This window comes from Aegilops tauschii, chromosome 5 (genome assembly GCF_002575655.3).
Source record: "Aegilops tauschii subsp. strangulata cultivar AL8/78 chromosome 5, Aet v6.0, whole genome shotgun sequence".
NCBI classification, from domain to species: domain Eukaryota; kingdom Viridiplantae; phylum Streptophyta; class Magnoliopsida; order Poales; family Poaceae; genus Aegilops; species Aegilops tauschii.
This window is the reverse complement of record NC_053039.3, coordinates 269,866,350-269,892,095: the sequence shown is the minus strand read 5'-3', so window position 1 is coordinate 269,892,095 and position 25,746 is coordinate 269,866,350. Positions and strand designations below refer to the sequence as shown.

At 47.9% G+C, this 25,746-nt stretch overlaps 1 protein-coding gene across 1 annotated transcript; it reads left to right on the top strand.

Moving 5' to 3' along the window:
• The first annotated feature begins 13,060 nt into the window (after positions 1–13,060).
• Positions 13,061–14,718, top strand: LOC109731409 (transcription factor MYB44). The gene has a single exon (XM_020290563.3). The coding sequence runs from the start codon at positions 13,237–13,239 to the stop codon at positions 14,266–14,268; it is 1,032 nt and encodes a 343-aa protein (XP_020146152.3). The 5' UTR covers positions 13,061–13,236; the 3' UTR covers positions 14,269–14,718.
• The last annotated feature ends 11,028 nt before the right edge of the window (positions 14,719–25,746 follow it).

The following is a 25,746-nucleotide window of genomic DNA, read 5'->3' as shown; positions in this document are numbered from 1 at the left end:
CTCGTTCGCACCGGCTTACAACGCCGCGGCCGGCTCATCTGTCTGCTCCCGCGGCCGACTCGGCCGTGATTGATTTCAGCTTCACCGTGATGATCATCAACTCCGCGGTGGATAATTTCTGGCTTGACATATCAGGTGAAAACAATCCGGTAAATTTTTATATATTATATATTGTTTTCTTTAAAAAAGAGCAATTACTCTGGCTTGCGATGTTTTTGATGTAGGACAATTGTTCACTACATCAACACAACGTGGTTGACTCGCCCATCCGCGCGGCTTACCGCGCCGGCGATTGACTCAACCGACCACACCGGTTTACAATGCTGCGGCCGACTCATCTGTCCGTGCCACCTTTAATATTATCGTCGTCTTTACCGTCCGTCTCTCGCGGCCTGATCTACATCAACACACCGGGCCGCACCTGTCTGCGTAAGCTGATTATTGAATATGAGCAAGTCACTGCTTGGGAAGCCCGGTTTTCTTCCAACGACTTGGAGGAAAATTATCATGTTTTATCAACCGCCATCTGCACTGGACGGCTCAATGGGCAGACGCACAAGTCGCCGCCACTACAGTTTGGTTAACTTCAAAACATCCAGTTGGAAGGAACCATTGGCCGAGTTGCTGACATGGCTCATACGGGATCATTTATAACCCGCCACAGTTACCTCAACCTTCTGTGGATTCACATCGCGCTATCAACATCAATGATGTACACCGTATGCTATGGTCAATATGGAGAATCTCAAAGCCAACTCCTCGAGTCGTCTTGAGACTCGGGGGCTACAATGATATGACTCGGCAGCATTGATCAGTTTCAATGCATTCAAGAACTCCGGGTCATTGGAGGAAAAAATAACCCGGTCCCGGAGGCTACCGCCATATTGGTGAAAATTTAAAGGCCATTAGAAAATTTCCAGCTTAAAAAGAAGGATTCCGGTTTATATCCGGATCAAGAGACTTGTCATCTCCCACAAAGCACTGAAGCTCTTAATATCCGGTTTACAATCCGGTTCAAATGAAATTTATCTGCCACAAAGCTTTGAAGCTCTCAAATCCGGTTCAAGGTAAATTTGTCTATCACCAAGCTTTGAAACTCTCAATATCCGGTTTAAGAATTTCCGGTTCAAAAAGAATTTATCTCTCGCAAAGTTCGAATTCTCAGGAAAAATTAAAGGGACCAAAGAGAGTCTGTTACAAAGCACAACTCAAACATAGGTACCCTACTTTAATGACCATTGGGAGCTGATCGTATTTGAATTTAGCTTAACCCTTTTGGTGTGACCCTGATCGTATTCGAATCAGAGTCATTAAATATTCTCATGATCACTAGGGGGCTTCCTGTTCAAACATAGGTCGTATTCGAACCAAAGAGAACATAGCTGTCGGTACCCTTTTGATTGGCACACTGCCGAGCTCACTAGGGGGCTTCTTGATCGTATTCGAATCATAGCTCAACCCCTTTTGGGAACTGACGTGGATCATATTCGAATCAGCGTCGTTAAACAACTCTCAAGGTCATTTGGGGGCTTCCTGTTCAAACATAGGTCGTATTCGAACCAAAGAGAACATAGCTGTCAGTACCCTCTTGATTGGCAACGCCAAAGCCACTGGGGGCTATATGATCGTATTCGAATCTTAGCTTAACCCCTTTGGGACGGTTTTCTGATCGTATTCGAATCAGAAGCCTCAAAAATTTTGAAGTCTCTTTTTGCAAACAATTTTTTGGATTTTATTTGAAGTTCTTTTGATCATATCTAAAGTGTATATGAGTGGTTTCTATTTAACCCGGCTTGATTTTCGATGATAAATCGCCAGCTTATGACAATCATCATCTATGTGGAAGCATTGGCTTCTAAGGATTGGGTTATCGCCCTTACTGCACAGGTCATGTAAACCGGCAGTACAAATTCAATATCACAGTGGTTGTATGTGAGATAGTATAACCCGCCCTGCGGTAAACCGCCAAAGGATCTTGTGATCTACTTGTGTGCAGGATAAGACTACATTTGGGTGGTTACCCGCCCTGGCTTTTAACGTTAAGTCGCCAGGGCATATGTTGTTTAAACTCTGTGCAGGATTTACAGAGCTATGATTCATATAAATGATTAAGTTCAAGCCCATCATCAAAGATTGAAATTGGTGTATCAAAAGGGTTATCAATTCTTGATTTTCTCAAAGGCTATAAGCCGCCGGGTTATAAAAGTTCCGGCTTATAATGGAGGCGTATTAAATTGCCATCGGCCAAGAGCCGCCGGGTATTTAAACTCCGGATTTACTTATCAACAGATGAGGTATTCAAAGTCGCTTTGGCGCAATGGCTATTATTTTATCAATGGATATGATTTATTCTACAATGGAAGGAATAGTCTTGAGTCGCTGCAGGCTTACGACCCGGCATTTTGGGGCTACATTATTCAAATTGATATTACATCGAATATGCAAGTCCCATGTTACTGCCAGCATGTACCATGGCACTTGGGGGCTACCAATTGCTCCTGTCGAAAATTCACGGTACACAAGCCTTAATCCATTATATTGAAAGATCCACTACTCAGTTGGTAGAGTACAAAGCTCTTAACCTTGTGGACGTGGGTTCAAGCCCCATGGTGGAGATTACATCATATGCTGTTATTATCAATGAATCATATACAAAGTCCCAGCTCGGTAATATCTTACTGACCCGGCCCTTGGGGGCTACACGTTGCTGGTCAAGTTTACATGATCATATTTACAAAGTCCCTGCTCATTATTGCATAATGACCCGGCCCTTGGGGCTACGCTGGTTGAAGTTTTCATGAGCATAAGGCAATTACAAGTCCCAGGTTGCTGCAAGCATGACAACCCGACACTTGGGGGCTACAGGTGATATGCATATAAGGGAGAAAAAATCTTCCAATTCTCAGTTTGGAGCAGACCAGATTAACATGGTGTCTGCAACAATCATGACCCGGCATCATTTATAACCCGACAATTTTGGCAATCATAAATCGGCAAGAGCTACGTCTTTAAGCCGGCTGAATATCAGTTGAATAGTTCAAGACCAATATTTTTGTCAAATCAGAGCATTGAAGGCCGACTCAAATATATTATTTCTTATAATATCTCTTTACAAGAGCCAATATCAGCAAATGGATTATGAAGCTGGCCTATTGACCCGGATATTCCAGGAGAAAATGTCAAGGACTTAAGAATGATCAGGTGCCGGCTTACAAGAATATTTAGCCCGGAGCACAACCTGTCAAATTTGTTCTTGTGTTTATGTTGAAGGATCAGTTTAACATGGATAAATCCAAATTAAACTGGGGCTAATGTCGGGGATATACCCCGCGGTATGACCCAGCCAGAAGTATGACCCGGCCGGACTAGGCATTTCACCGATGACCCGGCGGAGGACTAGCGACTCATGGGTTTGGCGGCTCATTGGTCAGACAGCTCATGAACTAGAGGACCCGAGGATGGCCCCGACGGCAGGTCAGATAGAAGACTAGGCCCAAGGCCCAAAAGGCCGGCTCATGTTATGGTGGGCCGGCTTAAGAAGGAAGGCATGAGGAATGTTTCCTTTACAAGGAAGCAAGACCCGTACTTGTATCCGACTTGTAAAGAGAATAAGTTAGTTCTAATCCTACTAGGACTCTATATGTAAGCCGCCCCTTCAACTTATATAAGGAGGGGCAGGGCTCCCTAAAGAGGAGAGGAAAAACAATCTCTAGGGCTAGACACAAAAGAGTCGGCCAAGCCGGCGACTCTCTCATAATGAGACCTAGCCACAAACAGCATGTAGGGTTATTACCGGATGATGTTTTCCGGGGCTCGAAGCTGTCTAAATCCTTGTTTTGTGTTGCGTCTCTCGGTTCCGATCAACCCCTCTCAAGCTACTACATAGATGCGTTGACCTCACGACTAAGTCCCCACACTAGGACAACTGTCGTGACAAATCCACGACACATAGCGAATACATGAACTCCTTGAATTATAGTCATCCCCAGAGAGTATCCCAATTATTATCACCTTGGGGTCTACGGACCAGAACAATAACAAGTACATACAACTAGCAAATAGGATCAAGAACTAAAATAAATTCATGAAAGCATAGAGGGTTCAGATCTGAAATCATGGCACTCAGGCCCCAATGACAAGCATTAAGCATAGCAAAGTCATAACAACATCAGTCTAAAGACATAGTGGATACTAGGGATCAAGCCCTAAAAAATTGACTCGATTACATGATAAATCACATCCAATTCCATCATTGTCTAGCAACCATACGAAGGAATTACTCACTCCCGGTGGTGAGCATCATGGAATTGTTGATGAATAAGGGTTGATGATGATGACGGCGATGAATCCCCCTCTCCACAGCCCCAAATGGACTCCAGAACAGCCCTTTCGATGAAGAACGGAAGGTAGTGGCGGCTCCATATCGTAAAAAGCGACGAAACTTCTTCTCTTATTTTTCTCTCGGGAAAACAAAATTTATAGCCTTGGAATTAGGTCAGACAAAGCCTCGTGGGCCCCCCAAGGCATCAGGGCGCACCCTGTTGCCTTGTGAGCAACTGGTGCCCCCCACCCCCTCCGGTAGATGAAGGCCCATGTAAGAGGACCGCCATTGTTTGGAGAATAAGATAAGTAAGAAGTAGAGTACAACACGAGCCGTATTGCGACTCAGAGACTATTGTAAACCCAGGGACTCAACCTATTATATAAAGGGGAGCCCCATGGATGATAAGGCTAAGTTACAATCAATCGAGGGCTAGGTTAGCGAATCTGCATCCTTGTAATTGAGATTTCCAGCAATATCAATCAAGCAGGCAGTAGGTCTTTACCTCCATCGTGAGGGGCCAAACCTGGGTAAATGTATGTCCTTTGTTCCTGATCAACCCCTCTCAAGCGACCACCTAGTTGCGATGGCCTCTAGACTTAGTCCTTTCACGAGGACATCTGCCGTAACAAAACCACGACAATCACTGAGCCGCCCGTGTGCTGAACACGGAGGTGCCATCCGTTCGGCGCTGATCAGATTGGATCATCATCAGATCACGAAGAGTACGATTACATCAACTGCGTTATATACACTTCCACTTTCAGTCTACAAGGGTGTGTAGACACACTCCCCTCTCATTGCTATGCATCTCCTAGATTAGATCTTATGTGTTCGTAGGATTTTTTTTATTTTCATGTTTAGTTCCCCATCAAGAAGAAGATTGGTACCCACAAACTAGGAAGTCATGGTTACCGGGGCAAGAGGTAGAGGTGGGAGAAGGAAGACACCGAGTTCGAGGCTGTGGGAAAACCTAATCCATTCAAGAAATTCAAAGATGGCCACTCAAACGATTTTCTTTGTGCCTAGTTTGATTGGGACGCGAAGAAAAAACAGTACGTCTTAAGTGAAAAGAAGACAAAAAAAGTCAAGGAACTCTTGGTAACTAGTTAACTCATTTGCTTTTTGTTACCTTAATTATAATGAAGGGTATTTATTTACACACACTCACTTTTGTAAATGGCCATTTCCATGTTGCAGACACAATGTTACACAGAACTTGGTTCCTCAGGGGAGTCTTATTTTAGGTGGGACGCCCCTCTCAACAGGGCTTGCAATGTACCATTTAACATCACTCGATCAATATTGTTTTAGTATCGTTCAACATATTTGTTTTATCATCTACCTACTGGAGGACAAGCAGGGATTAAGCTTGGGGATGCTGATAAGTCTGGGCCGTATGGTTCTATGACAGACATGCTACCGGGCTCCCATTATGACAAGCCACCCCCGGTCTACTTTACCGCCAGTATCCAATGTTACCGCACTAGTCTACAGGAGTTGGGTAGTGAAACCCCAAACACATCGACGAGGTTCTTCGCATGCATTGTCGATTGACCACTAGCAAATAATATAACAAAGATTTTGAAACCCTACACACCACGTGCACTTTATATCCATACATGCATCATGCATGTTGTGTTTGTGTTGAAACAATAAGTATCTTAACAAATACTCTACAACTCAAAGCATACAAAGGAGTGAAACTGTGTGAATGTTTTAGTGAGTGGTTGATCCTACCATGAATCATACCATATAAGCATAGAATTTCCAGATCCAGCCACACATGAGGTAATTCTTGAAAGTTGGCATCAAATTTAAAGTATCTTTCCACCAAAAGGATCCTTCGTTCATTTGCATAGGAAGGGAGCTATAGTAGTGAGTTTCCCAAATGAGCTTTACCCAAGGCAAGACTCCTTGCTAAAGAATTTGTGCATGTTTTTCCTCCAGCAGAGCTTTGTTATGATACCCAAAGTCCAACAGACCTAATCCTCCTTGATCTTTAGGTTTACATACCTACTCGCAAGCAATCAATGTTGTCGCTTTACTATATTGCCTAAAGTTTCTCTAGAGAAAAAAATCATGGTATTTATTGATTTTCTCAGAGATTGTGTCAGATTCAGGGCTCCGCAGACCCAAGAATGGTTCGAACCCTGGGGCGTGTGCGAAGAACTCAACCTATCCAGCCTACCAGCCCGTCGCTCCAAGGCCTAGCTTGATTCACACGAACAAGGAAGAAGATGGACACAACAGTTTACCCAGGTTCGGGCCACCTTGCGGTGTAAGACCCTACACCTGCTTTGTGGTGGATTGGCCTCACGTGGGGCTAAGGATGAACAAGTACAAGGGATGAACAACCTCGCGAGGTTTAGGGGTGAGGGAACGAGTCGACCCCTTCTATGGTGGTGGCCAACCTATTTTTATAGTGGCCTCGGTCCTCTTCCCCCAAAACGTAGGCGGGAAGGGATCCACAGTGGCCAATTTGAAAGGGGACAGGTAGTACATCTTATCCTGACGAAAGGTGGTCTTCGCCTCCAAAGCTTCTGGTCGTGACGCAGCGGTGGGCTCGGCGATGACATCCATCCTGCCGTGCTGGCGGTCTTGGTCTTATTGCACCGGAATGGAAACCTTTGCCTGAGTCCTCGGGAACCCACGCCTGTCCTTGCCTCCTTAGCACCAAAGAGGAAACTGCCTCCTTTGCGCCCGCTGGCGCCCGCCTGCCTTGGTCTTCATGGCTTGCGTCATGGTAGCCTCATGAGGCCGGGTACCTGCATAGAAATCTCCGCTCCTCTGGAGGCCGCCTGGGGAGGCCGCTCCCTTAGGAGGTCTTGGTGTCGTCCTCCTCGCGAGGCTTGGCCCCTCGCGAGGGTCTTGTCTTGGCGGTCTTGTAGATGGGCCATACCAGGCCGTGGAAGGAGCCACGCCATGGGCCGCAGGCAGGCAGGTCTGGGTATCCTGGTTCCCAGAATGCCAACAGATTGAAATAGGGAGATCCAAGGTGCACGTGAAGAAGATTGGCAAGGAGGTGAATACATACTGGATTGATTGCAATCTACCAGCATAAGACAAGAAGGTGGAGTGATGCGGCTTGAAACTGCGTCGGTATTTCCTCAAAGAGGAAGGGATGATGCAGTACAAGTACGGTAGGTATTTCCCTCATTTATGAAACCAAGGTATCAATACAGTAGGAGAACCAAGCAACACTATGTAAACGGTACCTGCACGCAAAGAATAAATCCTCGCAACCCAACACGTAAGAGGGGTTGTTAATCCCTCCTCGGTAAAAAGATAGATTGGTTTGTATGTGTTTGCATAAATAGATCTGAATAAAACGCGAAATAAAAGATGCAAATAAAAAGTGCATCAAAGTATTTTTGGGTTTTTGGAATAATAGATCTGAAAACAAATACGGTTAAAAATAGATCTGAAAGCAATATGATAAAAGATAGACCCGATGGCCGTAGATTTCACTAGTGGCTTCTCTCGAGAAAATATCACATGGTGGGTAAACAAATTATAGTTGGGCAATTGATAGAAGATCGAATAGTTATAATAATATCCAAGGCAATGATCAATATATAGGCATCACGTCCAAGATTAGTAGACCGACTCCTACATGCATCTACTATTGTTACTCCACACATCAACCGCTATCCAATATGCATTTAGTGTATTAAGTTTATGGAGAAACAGAGTAATGCAATAAGAACGATGACATGATGTAGACAAGATCTATTCATGTAGGAATAGATCCCATCTTGTTATCCTTAATAGCAACGATACATACGTGCCTCGCTACCCTTCTGTCTCCGGGTGAGGACACCGTAAGATCAAACCCATCACAAAACACCTCTTCCCATGGCAAGAAAAATCGATCTAGTTGGCCTAACTAAACCAAAGATTCGAAGAAGAAATACGAGCCTATGAATAATCATGCATATAAGAGATCAAAGAAAACTCAAATAATATTCATGGATATAGATCATATCATAAACTCAAAGTTCATCGGATCCCAACAAACACACCGCAAAAAGGTTTACATCAAATAGATCTCCAAGAGACCATTGTATTGAGAATCAAAAAGAGAGAAGAAGCCATCTAGCTACTGCCTACGGACCCGTAGGTCTATGGTGGACTACTCATCATCGGACAGGCACCAATGAGGATGATGAACCCCACCGTGATGGTGTTAGATTGGATATCGTGGTTCTGGAATTTGCAGCGGCTGGAATTGTGTTTCGACTGCCCTTCTAGGGTTTCTGGAATATTTGGGTATTTATAGAGGGAAGAGGCGGTGCCGGAGACCATCGTGGGCCCCACAACCCATCAGGGCGCACCCTGGTGTCTTGTGGTCCTCATGGGGCTCCCCTCTGGTCCTTCCTTGGCTCCCAAGTTGTCTTTTGGTCCCAAAAAATCTCCAAAAAGTTTCGCTACGTTTGGACTCCGTTTGATAGGATATTCTGCGAAGTAAAAAATAAGCAAAAAACAGCAACGGGCAACGGGCACTATGTCAATAGGTTAGGCCCAAAAAAATATAAAGTTACTATAAAATGATTGTAAAACATCCAAGAATGATAATATAATAGCATGGAACAATAAAAAATTATAGATACGTTGGAGACATATTATGGAGTAGCCTGCTAACCTCCTCTAATGCTTTGACAAATTGGTAAGAAATCTTCCAGTTTAAGTTTAGAAGTGCCAAGTGGCGACTAAGATAAGTGAATGGAAAACTTCCTTGCTTACAACTTGTAGCTAGAAGTGTTGTAATCAGATCAGTTGCATTGCTTCGTTAAGAATGGATTATAGAATATCAACATCAAGCAAAATGATGAATGCGAGGGATAAGGTCCCTTGGTCTGATACCTGTTTTACAAAGAAACTGTTTACCGGGTATCCCATTTAGAAGGACTGGACAACTACTAGAGGAGAAAATCATTTTGATCTAGTTCAACCATCGCAACAAGCATCTCCGTAATTGCATTATGTTTTATCATGTCAAATGCGTTTTGAACGTCAAGTTTTAGCACAATAACCTCTTTCTTGGATTGTTTACACTGGAATTGATACTTAAAAGCCCATGCCAAGTAGTCCTAGATATGTTTGGATTTAAGAAACCAGCTGAAGAATATCACTTTGTAGTCTATTTACAAGATGCTTTGTGATGTTCTTTTTTTGCAGGAAAACTTTTAAGCCATTCGTCATACATCGTGACAGTACAAAGAACACAAGTAGCAATAGGAATTACATCCATGTTCGTAGACTACAAGCACTGGAGCGAGCTGATGACCCCCCCCCCCCCCCCCCCCCCCCCCCTCCTGCACTGGAGCCGGGAAAACCTTGTTGTACAAGGTAGTTGGGAAGTTGCCGTGATGGCACTAAAGAACCAGCGCACCAGAACAATGACCGTTGCTAATGAAGAGAAACGTAGATCGAAAGGATCTAACCTGTAGACAAACGAATGAAGACTGAATTCAAGAAGGTCCACTGAAGACAGACGTCGATCGATTCCCGCAAGATCTGTTGAATACACACCTCCACACACCCTTCGACGATACTAGACGCACCGCCGTGACAGGGGGTAGGTGAGAAAAAACATTATTCGATCTTCATGAAGCCGCCACCACCTCGCCTTTCTGAGCAGGACAAACACCATAAAGAAAACTATAAAAAATACCTAAAAACAGAGCAAAAGATTTCTCACCAGCAAGGGCCGAGATCCACCATTTCATTATGATCTTAAGGCCAGAGAAACCGAAGGAGATTGGCGGCAACGCCAGCGGGAGGCAGAAAAACCATACTCATGAGAGGACTTTTTTGTGGAGGAGGAAAAAGAAACGCCGCTTCGTGATGATTTTGATGGAACAGTTTAAGGTGTCAAGCTCACATGCTCCTCAACGTAATCCGAGGGGAATTTGCAAATACAAAATAAAACAATAGAACCCCTGACATATAACATGTGTGCCGGAAAAAGAAAGTTGAGCGATCGGTAGGAGGAAAAGGAAGGCTATGTTAGTATTGTTTAGCACACATTTCTCGTTGGTTGAAACGAAATTGTCGCTAGCATTGCTTCCATGCAACGTCGATGTGACGGGCGAGTGCAGCGGCCACGCCCATGGTCCATCATCAGGAACAAAACGCAGAGAGACAAAAAAATATGATGGCGCTCCTACTTGTTTGATTATTAAGATTTGATGGGGGGGGGGGGGGGGGGGGGGGGGGCTGGATTTGACGCGCTTTGGCTTTGGCCTCGTCTTGGGCTAGCCGCCAAAAGTGCAAAGCTTGTGTGTCACCTTAATAGTATAGCAGCTGTTTGCTAGGCTTGAGATTAAGATGTGGAATCGGAGATGGTTATCGCGCGGGACGGTTGGTGCAGGCTGGGCTTTCACATGTTTGGAATGGGATCGGGACGGGCGACAAGTTGGGTGGTTGACGCAGCTATCCCGCCCGCCCTACACTCCGACGGCCGGGCGTTTGTTTGTTAGTTTTAATCGGCGCATCCCGAGCCTATGTGTGATGCAGAAGGAAGAAAGCACAGACAGACGCTATGGGGCTATAGCTGAGACGTGAGACCCGTCACCGACCCGGAGGAGAGAAGAGAAGACGAGGAATGAAGTTGGTTTGCGTCCCCTGGAACGGTCACGCCGTGCTTTGATTTGTTGTCGGTTGCGGCGTGCCGTCCTGGTAGTTAGTCCCGCAGATAAATAGACCTCCCTCCGGCCGGTAGAAGTGCAACGCAGACGAGACGAAACGGAGGAAGAGCGGTCTGGTCGGATCGTCTCGTCGTCGTCGGAGGAGACGTCCCGATCCCTCGGACGGGGACACGCGCGGCAAGGCAACCAACCAACCGCATGCAGATTGGACGCAAGCCCACCACTGATCGGCAACGGCAACGGGTGGCACACATCCATCCATTTTCGATGGAAACAAAGCAGAGGGCGGGCGGGCGGACGTGATCAAAACTGTTTCCGGGGCACGGCGCTGCGTCCGTCATAACGACGGACACCCTGCCACGTCCATCCATGCACCCGGTTTAATGTCGAGTCGACCGGGTTTGTTTCGGAGCAGTTGGCTCCCTTCTCGTGCCGTGCGCACTGCACTGGAGACTGGAGTGGGCCACCAATCCCAATCCCGCGACCGCGCCTCCTCAACTCCCAACGGCCACGACGACTCACCAGCATCCCATCGCACCAATCCAATACCGATTCCCTTTTCCTTCCTCTATTTCTCATCACGTTCCAAATCCAGAAAGAGAGAAAGAAAGCGAAATAGGAATGAGCTCCTCCTGTGCCTCACACGTTACTGTAGGAAATCTGGCGTAGTATCTGAATTACCACTGCCTAGAGATGCATAATCAAGTTAAGTGGTGGTACAAGAAAACAACACATACTCTCGCGTGGAACGAGCGCCACACGCGTGTACTACACATGCACATGGACCAAAACGGTTACGTTGTCGACGCGTCTCCATGGAGAACAAAAAACAAAAAAGTAAATTCATGGAGCTAATGTGGGCCTTTCAGCCACAGGAACCCTAGTCGCCGCCGCCAAGAGAGCCCACCCTTCCGGCGGCTCCCCTCCGCCGATGACCTCTTGGTAGGTCGTCGGTAGTGAAAGGGTCGCTGGATCACGCGCATGCGATTGTTTTAGCTTTAGGCTCTAGGGCCCTAGTAGCTTAGGTTTTTGGATCGTTCGACGTCTTGGCTTCGGCGGCGGCAACGACGATGCTGAATAAAGAAGCTCCGGATTCTTCTTCGGCGAGGCGATTTGTCTTTATGGTCGGTGATGGATTTGGGAACCAGCCGGTTCAAGCGGGGATGTCGTGGCGGTGGCGACATCTTATGACAGACTTGCGTCCTAGGGCTCTGCCGTTACGAAGGCGTCTGCTCCAACGTCGACGCGAAGCTTGGGAGGTAGTCTTGGAGCAGATGCAGATTGTGGTATGCATTGTCAACATATGTAAGACAAAACATGTGCGGGGTTTCGTGGTTGATGGATGGCAGGTATGGTTTCCTCCTTCGGCGTTTTAGTCATGGTGGAGTGCCAGATCTGGAGTTAGTTGGCGTGTCCGGGGAGTTGCCCCGGTTTGGTTCTTTCAACGGCAATGGCTTCACCTTTGGTGAGCCACCTTGGAGGTCCGTAAAGTTGCATATCGGTGATGGAGGCACGTCGAGTTCGGGTGAGGAGGTGAACCGTCATTTTTTTTCTCGGGTGATTGCTGTGCTGGTGCTGGAGATAGGTGACAGCGTTGGTGTCAAGCTCAGAAAAGTTATGTTGTCTTTTCAGTTTTGTCATGTCGGTCGTTACGTAACTTGTATTTTGATCTTTAGGATACGAATGAGACACGTTTTACCATTATAAAGGTAAGTAGATGGGGAAAAAAAATTCAAATATCAGCTGGGCGAAACAATATTCACGTTCGTCGTGCATGCATTTTCCACCCATTAAAAACCGAATAGTCAGGTATTTCCCACGAGAGTGGTCATTTCCGTTGGAAGCGATAGCTGAGAGATATTATTTGCTTGCCTCCTTCCCCGTCCCTATCCATCCGTCCATACCACACGTAGGAGTAGGAGTCGGAGGAGCAGGAGAGTCATTTGGGTTTCAGTTAGAGAGACGCCGCGTGTCCCGGGGCCAGCTGTACCCACGCCACAATACCATCAACTGCCCCGGCCCCTTCCCTTGCTGGGCTGGAACCCGTTACAACCGGCGACACCCGGTCACCCCGGCCTCCCGTCCCAGGTATATATCCCACCCCTGCCCCCTCCGCTCCCCCTCACTCCTCCCCTCTGTCTCCTTCCTCCACACCCCATCCCATCCCACTACCACCAAGGGAGTTGATTATCAGATCGGTAACCTCACTCGCTACTCGTAGCGGTTACCACACATCGATCGACCGAGGATCTACCGGCGGCCATGGCGGCGTGCAGAGCAGGAGGAGGCGGGGGCGGCAGGGACGTGGACCGGATCAAGGGCCCGTGGAGCCCCGAGGAGGACGACGCGCTGCAGCGGCTGGTGGGGCGCCACGGCGCGCGCAACTGGTCCCTCATCAGCAAGTCCATCCCGGGGCGGTCCGGCAAGTCCTGCCGCCTCCGCTGGTGCAACCAGCTCTCGCCGCAGGTGGAGCACCGCCCCTTCACCCCCGACGAGGACGACACCATCCTCCGCGCCCACGCCAGGTTCGGCAACAAGTGGGCCACCATCGCCCGCCTCCTCTCCGGCCGCACCGACAACGCCATCAAGAACCACTGGAACTCCACGCTCAAGCGCAAGTACTCCTCCTCCTCCTCGACATCGGCCTCGGCATCAGCATCGCCGGCTGACGACGCCATGGCAAACGACGACGACGACCGCCGGCCGCTGAAGCGGACCAGCAGCGACGGGTACCCGGGGCTCTGCTTCAGCCCCGGGAGCCCGTCGGGGTCTGACCTCAGCGACTCCAGCCACCAGAGCCTCCCCTCCGTCATGCCGTCCGCCGCCTCGCAGCAGCCACACGTGTACCGCCCGGTGGCGCGGGCCGGCGGGGTGGTCGTGCTCCCGACGGCCACGCCTCAGCTGCCGCAGCCGTCCCCTCCGTCTCCGCCGCCGCCCCCTCCTCCTCCGGCGACGTCGCTCTCGCTCTCCCTGTCCCTGCCTGGCTTGGATGCGCCCGAGCCAGCCCCGGTGGCGCAGGCGCAGCCCATGTCCATGCCACCACCTCCTGCTCATGTGCCTGTACAGCCCGCCGCAGCGCCTCAGATGCCGCCGCCCATGCCGTTCCAGCTCCAGCCGCCGCCGGTCCCACAAGCACGGGCGGCGGCGCCCTTCAACGGGGAGTTCCTGTCGATGATGCAGGAGATGATCCGGATCGAGGTCCGGAACTACATGTCCGGCTTCGACCCCCGGTCATCGCCGGCCGACGGCGTCCACGCCGCCAAGCGCATGATGAGCATGGCCAAGATCGAGTAGCAAGCAAGCAAGCAAGAAGCAGGAAGATGAGTCTGTCTGCTCCACTCAAAGAGCCAATGAATTAATCAAGGGACGCCAAGAAACAAACGGAAGGCAGAGGCGGCAAGTGAAATGAAGAGGAGATGAAGCGAAGCTCGGCGGCCCGTTTAGATCTTCTTGCCCGACAATAATTCCCTAGTAAAATGTCTCGATTAGTTTTTTTCTTCCCTTCCTTCCTCAAAGTTCCTTCGAAGATCGTCCGATCGATTCATGTTTCCGTTCTTCAGAGACGAGACGAGACGAAGAAAGCCTCGTCGCTCCATGTTGCAAATAAACTAGGCAGGGCAGGGCAGAGCATAGCAAACATGTTGCTTGCTGGATCGCTCCAGAGTTCTTTTTTGTATAGAGAAAGGGAAAAGAAGAAATGAAACGAGATGGGGGAAATGAGAGGCCGAGTTCGTGGATCGATCACATCTGCTGCTTCAATTTTACTAGTAACTACTCTACATAGTCGTTTCGTTTTTGGTGCTAGTAGTAGGTGCACATTTCTGTTTTGCGTTGGCTGTTTTGTGGTTGGAGTGCCTGGTTTGGGGAGCAGAGGGAGAAGGGCGAAACGGAATTATGGTGGGAGGGATCGATCGGCAGTGGAGAATGGGCGAGCGACAGCTAACTGCCTGCCTGTTGCGCACCTCCTCTCTCTCTCCTCCTTTCAAGTTTATTTACTGAGGAGGATTGATATTATTTGGACATGTGGGCGATTGATGGACGGACCGGAGGGCGTGTGGGGATGGGAATGTGAATGGCGGAAAGGGGGCTTTGAAACGGCAGCTAGCTAGCTTAACAAAAAACAACGCAACGCAAAGTGAAGTTATTCAGACGACACAACTCACATGACTGACTGACTGAGCACTTGCATTATTGTCCCAGAAAGACGGAGGAACAAGTAAGCTCTCTCTGACTGCTGTGCTAAAACTAGTCAAGTTGCTGTTGGTTTCTGGTTTTCAAACCGTGTCCACGCCCACCACACTCTTCCACCTCCTTCTGGAATTATCAACAGCAGCAGCAGCAAGCAAACTCAACAGAAAAAAAAAGCACTCAACGACCAGATGAAATTGGTGTAATTCCATATTGGAGTATCTGAACCCTAGCACGGAGGCACAACAAACATTTATTTCTTACAGTATGCATTGGATGAATTCAGCTGAGGAGAGCCACGCCTGCCGTTGCCGGTGTCGCGTCTATATACATATACAATTCCGTTCGCATCCACCATCTATATTTGTATGCACCCCGAAACAGTGGCCAGTAGTAGTAGTACTAGTATATCTGTACCGCGATCTCCTGTGTCGGTTTGTTCCGTTGGCGACGTCAGCCTGATGGTTTGTTTGCTGCAGCTGGTTGGTTGGTTGGTTACCAGTCAGTCAGTCGCAAGGCTCTTCCTGGAATTATTATAGGCGGGCGTGCATGCACATATACACGTACGTTGATTGATGGATGGATTGATGGGTGCGCGCGGTTTGCCCGCCCGGCACGAGATGTTTCCGTTCCGGTTAGATGTTGTTTTCCGAGGCAGTTCATCATTTCTGGTCCCGGGCAACCCTCATCCATCCGATCCCTTCCGTTCCGTCGAACCTGACCTGACCACCTAACACGGGCCGCAAAATTAGTACTAGTATCATACTATTAGTAGTGTGCTAATGCTGGCATCGGATAGCTACGAGCGGTCAGTCGGTGGTTTCGTTTTGGGCCGGGAAGCAAGGAAGGAAGGAAGAAAGCTTTGGGCGGAGAAAAAGAAGGCCGTTTTCTGTTAAGGTGTCATCGGTCAGTCAGCAGTCAGTTCAGGGAAAACAACATTAATGGTTTGCTTGGGAATAGCATTTGGTTGGGTCGTAATCGTATGTGTGGTTGGGGTGTCGACGGTCCACCGACGGACGGGCGGAGGCCAAAGGCCGACCGCGACGATTTAGCCGCTGCCTGCCTGCAACGACCAAACATCAACCAAGTGACGTGAGGCGCTGGGCAACTCTCTTTCTTGCTTTATTATGCAAAAAAATGCACGTTTAGATACTCCAAACGAACGGGATTACCTTGTCGCTTCCGTTTTGTTTCTCGTGTGTCCGTCCGGAGATATGATTCGTTTTGCCAAAAGAGAAAAGAAAAAAACACGTATGATTCCATGCAAACATGCACAGTACGCGCCCACGACGCCAGTCGCTCTGACCCGTCCATTGCCCCCATTTCAATCACTTGATTTACCAGGCGTGGCTGACCGTATGCATGTAGGTAGACAGATGCTGGATGAAGGCGTGGCGCTCCGTTGGTGCAAGGGAGGCGACCAATTGACATGCTGCTCCTTCCTGTACATACGAGACGAGAGCGATGATTTGCTAGCTGGGTTGGGTGTGATGCGGACGTGCATGGCCCTGCAGCTGCAGCTCCGCCTTTTTGACTTGGCCGTTGCCGTTTTCCATTATGCATGTCCGTTTGCTTGCTTCTTCCAGTTTCCCCGCGTTTCTTTTCTTCTGGCCGTTGTTGCGTGCCAGTTGGCTAAACGGTCAAAGGCCCATGAATCGATCCATCCATCGGTCTCATCATTATGGCCACTCACTCGCTCACTTGTAGTTGTTCCGTGTCATCTTTGGTTTCCTTTTCCGATTACTTCCTCCAATCGCTGTTCCATTCCGCCGGTGTTATTAGTGGAGACGCGCCGGACCTATCCTACCAGAACCTTCCATCCGGTAATTTATCTCCTCAAGACGTCATGTAGTACTACTATACTTTTCTCTATGCAGCTTCGATTAGTAACTTGTCATGGCCGGCTACTGTATCGCCCGAACGGCTTAGTTCAGGAACTATGAAAATGTATAAGCTTCATCAATGATGTTGGAGCTTTTATGGTCGTCTGTCAATGATTTTTTATTTTTTTGCAAGGTAAAAGGAGTTTTATTCCATATTTACAGAGTTACAGCTGAGACGCAAAAATTCCTCGATACGGACAGGCCATTGGTGCAACCTCACAGCCGTGGTACACTCATTCCGGCTACAATTCCTCAAATAACCGGCCGCTCTATTTTGATCTCTACTAAACTTCTGTGGAATAAACTCCTTGTCCATCCGCCCAAAAAAGAAAGAAAGAAACAATAAACTGCCCGTCGTCCATCAACGCTTTTGATTTCTGCAGCAATGCGACCATAGGTCGAGCGGATTAAACCATCACCTGATGACACGATAGAGAGAGCCTCCATGGAATCAGATTGGACAATGGCTCAAAGATTAGTATACTAGATGGCAAGGGCCATTCCATGCATTAGCGCACGTTCCTTCATGACTTATGCACTTGGACAGAGGGAGTATCAAGGAATTCCAGCGTGACATCAACAGGGGCCACCTCCTTATCGTGAACCAAGTCATTGCGTAGGCTGCCATATGCGCCAAATTAGCATGATAACATGCCCACGAACCTCCTCCAAATAGCCATGCAAAACGTTAAGAAGCCAGTCCTTCCCTGTCTTGACTAACCGGTCATCAGCAGGCAGTTGCCGTCTAGTTGTCATTCTCTCCCATATGCTCCTGGCATGTTTACAAGAGATCAACGCATGGAAACTTCCATCGGCTTCAACACCACACAAGGTACAACTTGCACGTGTGGCCAAATGTTGAGAAGCTTGCAGGTCATCGTAGCCAAGGCACCCGACACTGCACTCCACACAGTGATTTTCATCTTTTGAAGAACCTTCGATTGCGAGTTCAAGTTCCAAATCGAACGATCCCCTCTTGAGCTCGAGCTTGATGCCCCAACTGCAAAGAGATCATCATTAGGTGTTGTCGCCAGTCGATACACACTCTTGACAGTTCTCCGGGAACCACGCAAAGAAATCCTCCCACTGTCTAGTTGAAGTGTGAATCTTTACAATCTCCCATACATCCATGGGCCAGAAGTGGTTATTGAGACGATGAACATCCCAAGCAACGTTTTCGTCCAAAAAGTCTATGACCCAATTAAACCAGTAGTTACATTTAGGGGTCACCGGTCTAAGGGACATTCCCCACTCACCAAATGATACCTTTCTCAACAAGTTCAATCCCCATACTCAATACATTTCCAGATTCTCAATGAGTTACCAGCAAACACAGTGTCTAAAAGATTACCATTGGGTAAATATTCCGCCTTCAAAAAACGTGCACATAAACTGTCTGGTGACTCAACTAGTCTCAAGCTTGCTTAGCAAGAAGCGCTTGGTTAAAGGTAAGCATGTCTCAGAGCCCCATACCCCTTTTGGACTTTGGTAGTCGCATTTTATCCCAGCTCAACCAGGCCATTTCCCTTTTGCCATTCTCCACTCCCCACCAATATTGACATATTAACCGTGTTAGATCATCACATACTGAGGACGGTAACCAGAAGACACTCATCACATATGTGGGGATGGCTTCATCTATTGCTTTAATCAGGAGTTCCATACTTCCACTATACATATAACATTCACACCAATCGACAAGTCTCTTACTTAGTGTTTCAAATCTCCCTTTGTGCATTCTCCCCTCAAGGATAGGGAGCCCGAGATACTTTGGATAAAAAACTCCTTGCGTTACTTCAAGAAAAAGATTTCACTTCCGCAGTTACTCCATCAAACATGAATCATGAAAAAATTTGAACCCATCACATGATCTACATCACCACCACTAACTCATTCGATAAACTAAATCATGTAAGGCAGCTCATGTAGCTATTGTATTGAACATCAAATATACATCTAGGAGGAGAGATTACAACATTGGCTACTGGCATAAATCAAGTCTGGGGGGGGGGGGGGTGGACTACTCACAATTCATCCTGGAGCAAGATGGTCGAGGTTGATGATGAAGATGATTCCTCCTCCGACAAAGGTTCGAATCAGGACTGAAAACGAAGATCACCTTGAAAACGTCATGTGGCAGCAAGGTAAAACTGATCGATAAATTGGAGGTGCTAATGAGAGTATATATAAGCTAGTGGGCACCAGAGGCCATCGAGGTGAGCCCCACAGGCCATAGGCGTCCCCTGTAGTTGTTCTAGGCCCTAGGACGCCTACACCAAGTGCTTAGGCACCGGGGGTGGCCCCTAGTGTGGGCCCCAGGCTCCAGGTGTTCTCCTGTTCTCGAATTTTCCAAATCTAATTTTTCTGATTTTTTTTCCGGCACTTTTTCTTAGTATTTTAATGAAAAATGCAAAAAACAAAAGAAAACATGAACTAGCACCAGACACTAAATCGATATGTTAGTCCAACAAAAACCCTGCTCATAGTGTTTAGAAGTTATAGCAATATAGTAGGAACCATGCAAAAATTGTCTATACGTTTGAGTCATATCATGAGATGAAATGGGAACATTCACAACCGTTTGGTTTTATTTTCCACTACTGTAGAAGCTTTTCAACATCTTTTCACCAGCGCATAAAATTTCAACTTGCTTCTTGTCATGCATGAATGGGTCATGTGGGGCAATGGGATTTTCCGAGGAGTTAGAGTATCTATAACCGGACTTGGCAAATCCGACCACTCAAACGCCCATAGACGCGCCCGCGTGCGTCCACGGACAATGACCAATCACGCAATATTTCATTCTACAATAGGATACCTCAAATTAGAAATCTCAAATCCATATTATTACATGCAGCGTAAAACAATCTTTAAGCGGAGCTTGTCCGGCGGCTGGTTGCGCTCCCAGAGTGTTGGTCTGGTCACTGGCAAGGTAGAGTAGCGCATGGGACACGAGCCGGCTCACGGGACTCATGGCGTCGCTGTCTCCCACGACCTACTCTTCCTCGTCGGAGCCTGCAACCAGGTGCAGATAGAGGTCAGATCGATGATGGATCCGTTATGGGACAAGACGGCGACATCCACCACGACGCGGTTGCGGCGCCCGGAGTGGTGCACAATACGAGGTGCCGTAGAATGCGCCTCCGCCTTGCCAACGTCCACTGCCGATTCCCGCCCCCGCTGCCTCGCACGGCAGGCAGGCCGCGCCATGTTTTCGTGGGACGACACCCATGGTGAGTCCATGGCCTCGACACGTCAATGGAGGGGTTTGCGTCCGCCACCGCGTTTGAGTGCCAGACCGACCGCACCGCCTCTGGTGAGGCAGCGATGGCACACCTAGCGTTGGATCCACGCGCCATTTAGGCGGACACAATGGATTCCCGACGAAGGAGCCCAAGTGCTGCCGTTGGAGGGGAGTGGCTAGGGTTTGGTCTGGCGAGTGGATGAGAAGGAATATATGTGGGGTCGGGTGGGCCGGCGTTGGTCGGGGCCGACGTGGCGGGCGCACCCGGCGCCCCCATATCCACTCTAGATTTGGGCTGGGTATGAGGAGTGCCGTCCGGCCCGCGTGTTTGTGGCCGGTTTGAGGCGCTCGTCTGAGTCGCTTTTTGATGATTGGTCATTGACCGAGCCATCCGTCCAGGCGTTTAAGTCGGGTTTAGGGCGTCCGGTTGTAAATGCTCTTATTGGATATATCAAATGAGTAAAGTCCAATAATTCCAACATGACCTAACAGTAACTAGATGGCGAAGTGGTGGCCCCCAAAGGGTCAAACAAGTCACCCCGTCGCTGCGGTTAATGTGGGAAGTGGTGGATCCTATAGAGAAGGCAATGGGTTGAAGAAGACGGCAACCTGACGGCAACTCGAGCAAAGATCGTGTAAGAGCATGTAGCTAATTTCTTTGCAACCGGTAGTGGATGTCCAAGTTCACTAGTGGCACATACCAAAATTTTCCAAAAAGATTTGCCTTCTCTTAGCTAAGCGATGATTTGTGAGTAAGCAAGCCAATTCCCCCCATTGTACAAGATCTCATCTCTTAGGTAAATATTTTCTAACTTAAAGTTAATCATTCTATAATTTTAGAAGTGTGTAAAAATTATTTAGTAGACATGACATTAAGATGTAATTCACATTATAACATGTTGTTATGTCCCCTTCAAGTGACATGCATTAGATAAGAAAAACACCTTTTTTATCAATCCTTGTACTGCCCTAAGAGAACTGTTTCTGCATGTTTTAGCTTTCTTGGTGAAGCATTAAAAATCAGTAAATTTCATTTTTGCCCTCTCTTCTGACATTTTCAACAAGGATTGCGCATGTAAGAGATTTTCATCCGTTCTAACGAAGTTTGTGTCATCCCTGTCAAGAATGTCAAAACGAAGGGTAAAAAATGAATTTGTTCCACTTTTTAATTATGTATGTCCTTATATGTAAAGAAGAAGACACGCGAATTAGTTAGCAGCTGCGTCGTATAGTGCAATACAAGATGGGCACATGTCATTCCTGATGGAATCTAGGCAACAACCTTGGCTGGTGTAGCGCACTGACGCACTCATCATCCTTATACTACTGTGATCGTGCCATCTGCCATGCCTATCCACAAAGAGCAACAATATATTCTGCTAGTTCCAGTTACGTACGCACGCAGCTGTCCATTTGCCACCTTACTTTGACTATGACGCGACGCTCGCTGCTACCAAGGGCATCCCAATGCAGAACCTCAAACCGAACCGTCCACCGCTTGCATCATCCGTTCGGATCGGATCCGGATGTGATATGTCACCCACCTCATCAGCCCGTGGACTGGTAAAGATGTTCGTTTCTTGTAAACCCGAGGCAAACCGGGGATCTTGCACGCGTATGACCCTTCAGCCCTATTCGAAAATATCTCCCGTGCTTGCGGCTCTCCTATGCAGAGCGGTTGGCACGCATTCATGCCGCTCCAGAGAGTTAGCGCCTAAGTTATACCGGCCTAAAGCGAACGCAACCTGTTACTGGTGCCAGCATTAAAGCGGCGCGTTGATTGAGAGAGACGCCCGCGCCTCGTCCTGTTCATGTAGGAGAGACGTTATTGGATGGGACGGGACGAATATCTGCCACATTTAATCAAGACGCATGTCCGGCCACGTACCATCATAAAACAAACACGTCGACCAAGAAATCAACTCAGACGCTCGCATTGACACACCCCGCCGCTTGGCCTGGCTGGCATCCGCTATTTAAACGAGGTCACGCCCATCACAAACCGCACCACACCACGTCCCGCTTCACATCCTCCTTCGTGCACCAGCTAGGACATGACCGCGAGCTCTAGCGCATTATGGGAGAGCCTCTCGATGGAGCAGAAGCATGAGATGGCCGTCCTTGCGGCCAGCTGGCAGAGCTGTTGTGCTAGGCGGTGGAGGTTGGCCTGCCAGCCAGCTTACTGGATGACTCCGACGATGCCCTGACGATGAAGACGGGCTCCGACAATGAGTCGGCGCCCCTATCCGCGTCGTTCCATGCCTGCTTGACCATGGAGCTGGCGCAACCACACTTCAACGACGCCATGATGGAGGAGGAGCCGACGTCGCAGCCGTTGTCGGTGTTCCGACAGACGCAGGAGGAGCAGTGGTCCCTCCTTGAGCAACACCGGCTTGCGGAGGACCAAATATACGGCCAGCTCGTGAGCGAGGAGGTTGTGGCTGTCATGGCCGCAGCGAGCATCATACAAGGCCACACAAGCTCGCACCGCCTGCAACGCAGGCGGCGCTAGCGACATAGGTGACAACGGATGAGAACGCAAGCAGCTACGCGTCCTTCACGCCAGCAACGACGCTCTGTTGGCGCCGGTTCCATGACGAGGCGGCCCCGTTCATGTCCATCATAGACCTCACGTTCACCGGCGACAAAGAGGTTGTGGACTCCGATGAGGAGTAGTAGGTCATGGGAGACGGCGATGCCTCAAGTCCCGTGAGCCGGTCCGTGTCCCATGTCCTACTCTTCCTCGCTGACGACCACAACTTCACTCTGTAGGGTTTAGCCAGTTGCCGATCACGGAAACGGCCGCCTGACATGGGCATGGACGCGAACAATTAGGACTCAGAGGACGGGTGCCACCTTAGATTTAGACTAGTTCTAGGTTCGGTCGCTTTTGTTTAATGAAATATGTCAAAATGTAATGAATTTATTCCCGTTTAGATGAAAATCATTCGGTCTGCATGTACTTTGTCCGATTTGTTTAAAACAGGTTTGAAATGTATGCCGGCATGGTTAAATGGCCGGCTCCCGCATTACTGTTCACGGACGCGACCGTATGGGGGTCCGCGTTGGAGATGCCATAACATAATACTCAGACGGTCGAGCATCATGTGCTTGATTAAATGCCAATATAAGGAAAAACAGAATTTAAAGTAAAAGCTTTAATTCTTTTAAATAATTCTTATATTATATTTCTAATTTGTACATTACTCAGAATTCTTGTAGCCTCAGCTTGAAAATAAACGGCTTCATTTTTAAACAAGATTTACAAGTACAAACTTGACCTCATATGGTAATTGCATGAAGTTGTCCAGATTTTCTAAAGAACCCTATGTGTGAATTTCACTGTTCCATGGTTAATTGCATCTGACCTCGAGTTATTTTATTTTCTCTTTTCTTCTTTTTGTTTCTCCTCCTTCTACAATTTGCGGGTCAAAAGAAAAAACCTTGAGTTATATTATGATTTCCCCAAAGGAACAGGTTCATTCCCTCTGAAGAAACAGATATAAAACTGCAAAAGCTCATACGAATATACTTAAGTGCAATGATAAGGTACGCAAAACACAAATTGAATATATTCGTAAGGTACTCGGGAATAATTATCGACAGGTTCAGTCCGGAATGGGCTCGTGATAGCACTACTAGTATATATATATATTTGGAGCTGGTGACTCTCATTCTACTTTGTCGTTTTGCACTTTGGTTGAGAATTTTATATGTCAAGGCAACACCGCACCAGCAAAAAATCCCGCCATTTTGGTAATGTCGCTCGTAAGGTGACCATCACTTGCAACGGCAACCGCATAAATAAACTAATTTCATTTGGTCTTGTTTCCTTTCTCTTTAGCGAAGTTGGCTCAAGGAGCGGTCCATGTACTAATTAATTGGCCTTTTTCAAATGGTTAAGAGCATTTTCAAAGGGAACCCTCAAACCACCCTTATCCTTTCGAATAGCGTGATTCAGATGTATTTCGCCATCCAATGCGGTTATGTATTGGTTCGCCGACCGGTTCAGATGCTTTTTTTTCGTAAATTGAAAGCAAACTGAAGGGCTTTGTGGGAGTCCGGACTGTAGCCACGTAGGACTCAGACACCCGGGCCCACTCAAATCCCCCTCCCGGTCCCTTTCTCTCCCGCCCTACTCCCCTTTGCTTGCATCTGCACCCTCCGCCGCCGCCGCTTTACCTCTTCGGCCGCCACCCAGGCATTGTCGGACGTCTGTAACCACCACCCATCCGCCCGCTCGCCTTGTACTATGGAGCCGCCCACTCGGGATCTGTCCGTAGCCAGCTATCCTCTGCTCCCTGTTGACGACTTCCATGGCGGTCACCACGCCCGACAGGTGTTCGGTCAAATGCCATTGAGCTTATTTTCGAACTTCATGTCATTTTTCTAGAGTACGAAGGATGGCGGGGTACTCGAGCACGCAAGACGAGTTGTTGTGCGATTCGTGTTTGGCCATATCCGCGGATTTCGTAGGCACGAGTAGAAGGGGGCCCTTCTGACAGCGCGTGCATGGTTTGTTTCATGCGCGAAAGCACATTGCGCCCTACGACATACACATCATCCATGAACACAATGTGAAGTCATTAGTGTATCAATGATACACCATCCATACCATCGTCATCAAGTTTTATAAAGCGGCTGATGGGTTGGAGGCAATGTGGCCATTGCACGCCGACCGCCGTGGAGATCGTAAATTTTGCTTCTTCTTGCTCAACTTATTGATTGATTGATTCATTCGCTCAATGTTGCTCTACACATTGTGTAGCCTGTACGCCCTGCCATGATGTATCGCTGGGTAGAGGACAGACCATTATGCACATACACAGTTGGATGAAGCTCAAGGGGCAGTATGTGTGGGGACGACATGATCCATTCATGAAAAACTTGTTTAACGTTCGATTAATTAAAGTAGGAATTTGGACTATTTCTCGTTGAATTTGAACTATTGTTGTATTACACTTATATGCATGCTATGTATGAATGATTTGTGCTATTTTTCTATCTGAATTTTGATGAATTCCATCGTGTTTGATGAATTTCATCCGGTTAGTTGAAATATGGTTTGAAATGTATGCTGATAGCGTTTAATGGTTGTCTCCCGCATCCGTATCCACGGCTGAACCCGATGTCCACAGACAGATGTGGTATCCGATTTGTAGATGAGCATTTGAGATGCCCTAATCATTGTTATCGTTGTTGAGACAACAAGAGAACACGTGGTGTTGTTCATTGCATAGCCCCAGTGGAAGGTGTGATTGGCTGGTTTATAGCGTCCATCGTGTACCGATAAAAACATTTCGATATTGTTCCTTTCTAAATTTGTTTGATCGTATCGTTGGAGCGTGATTTGATCCTATGTCAGAAGAGCATTAAGGGAGGCTTGGTTGATGTGTTGAGTCATGAGATTACTCGAGGCCGACTCCACACTCCTCTGCCTTGACATTGATTCGACTC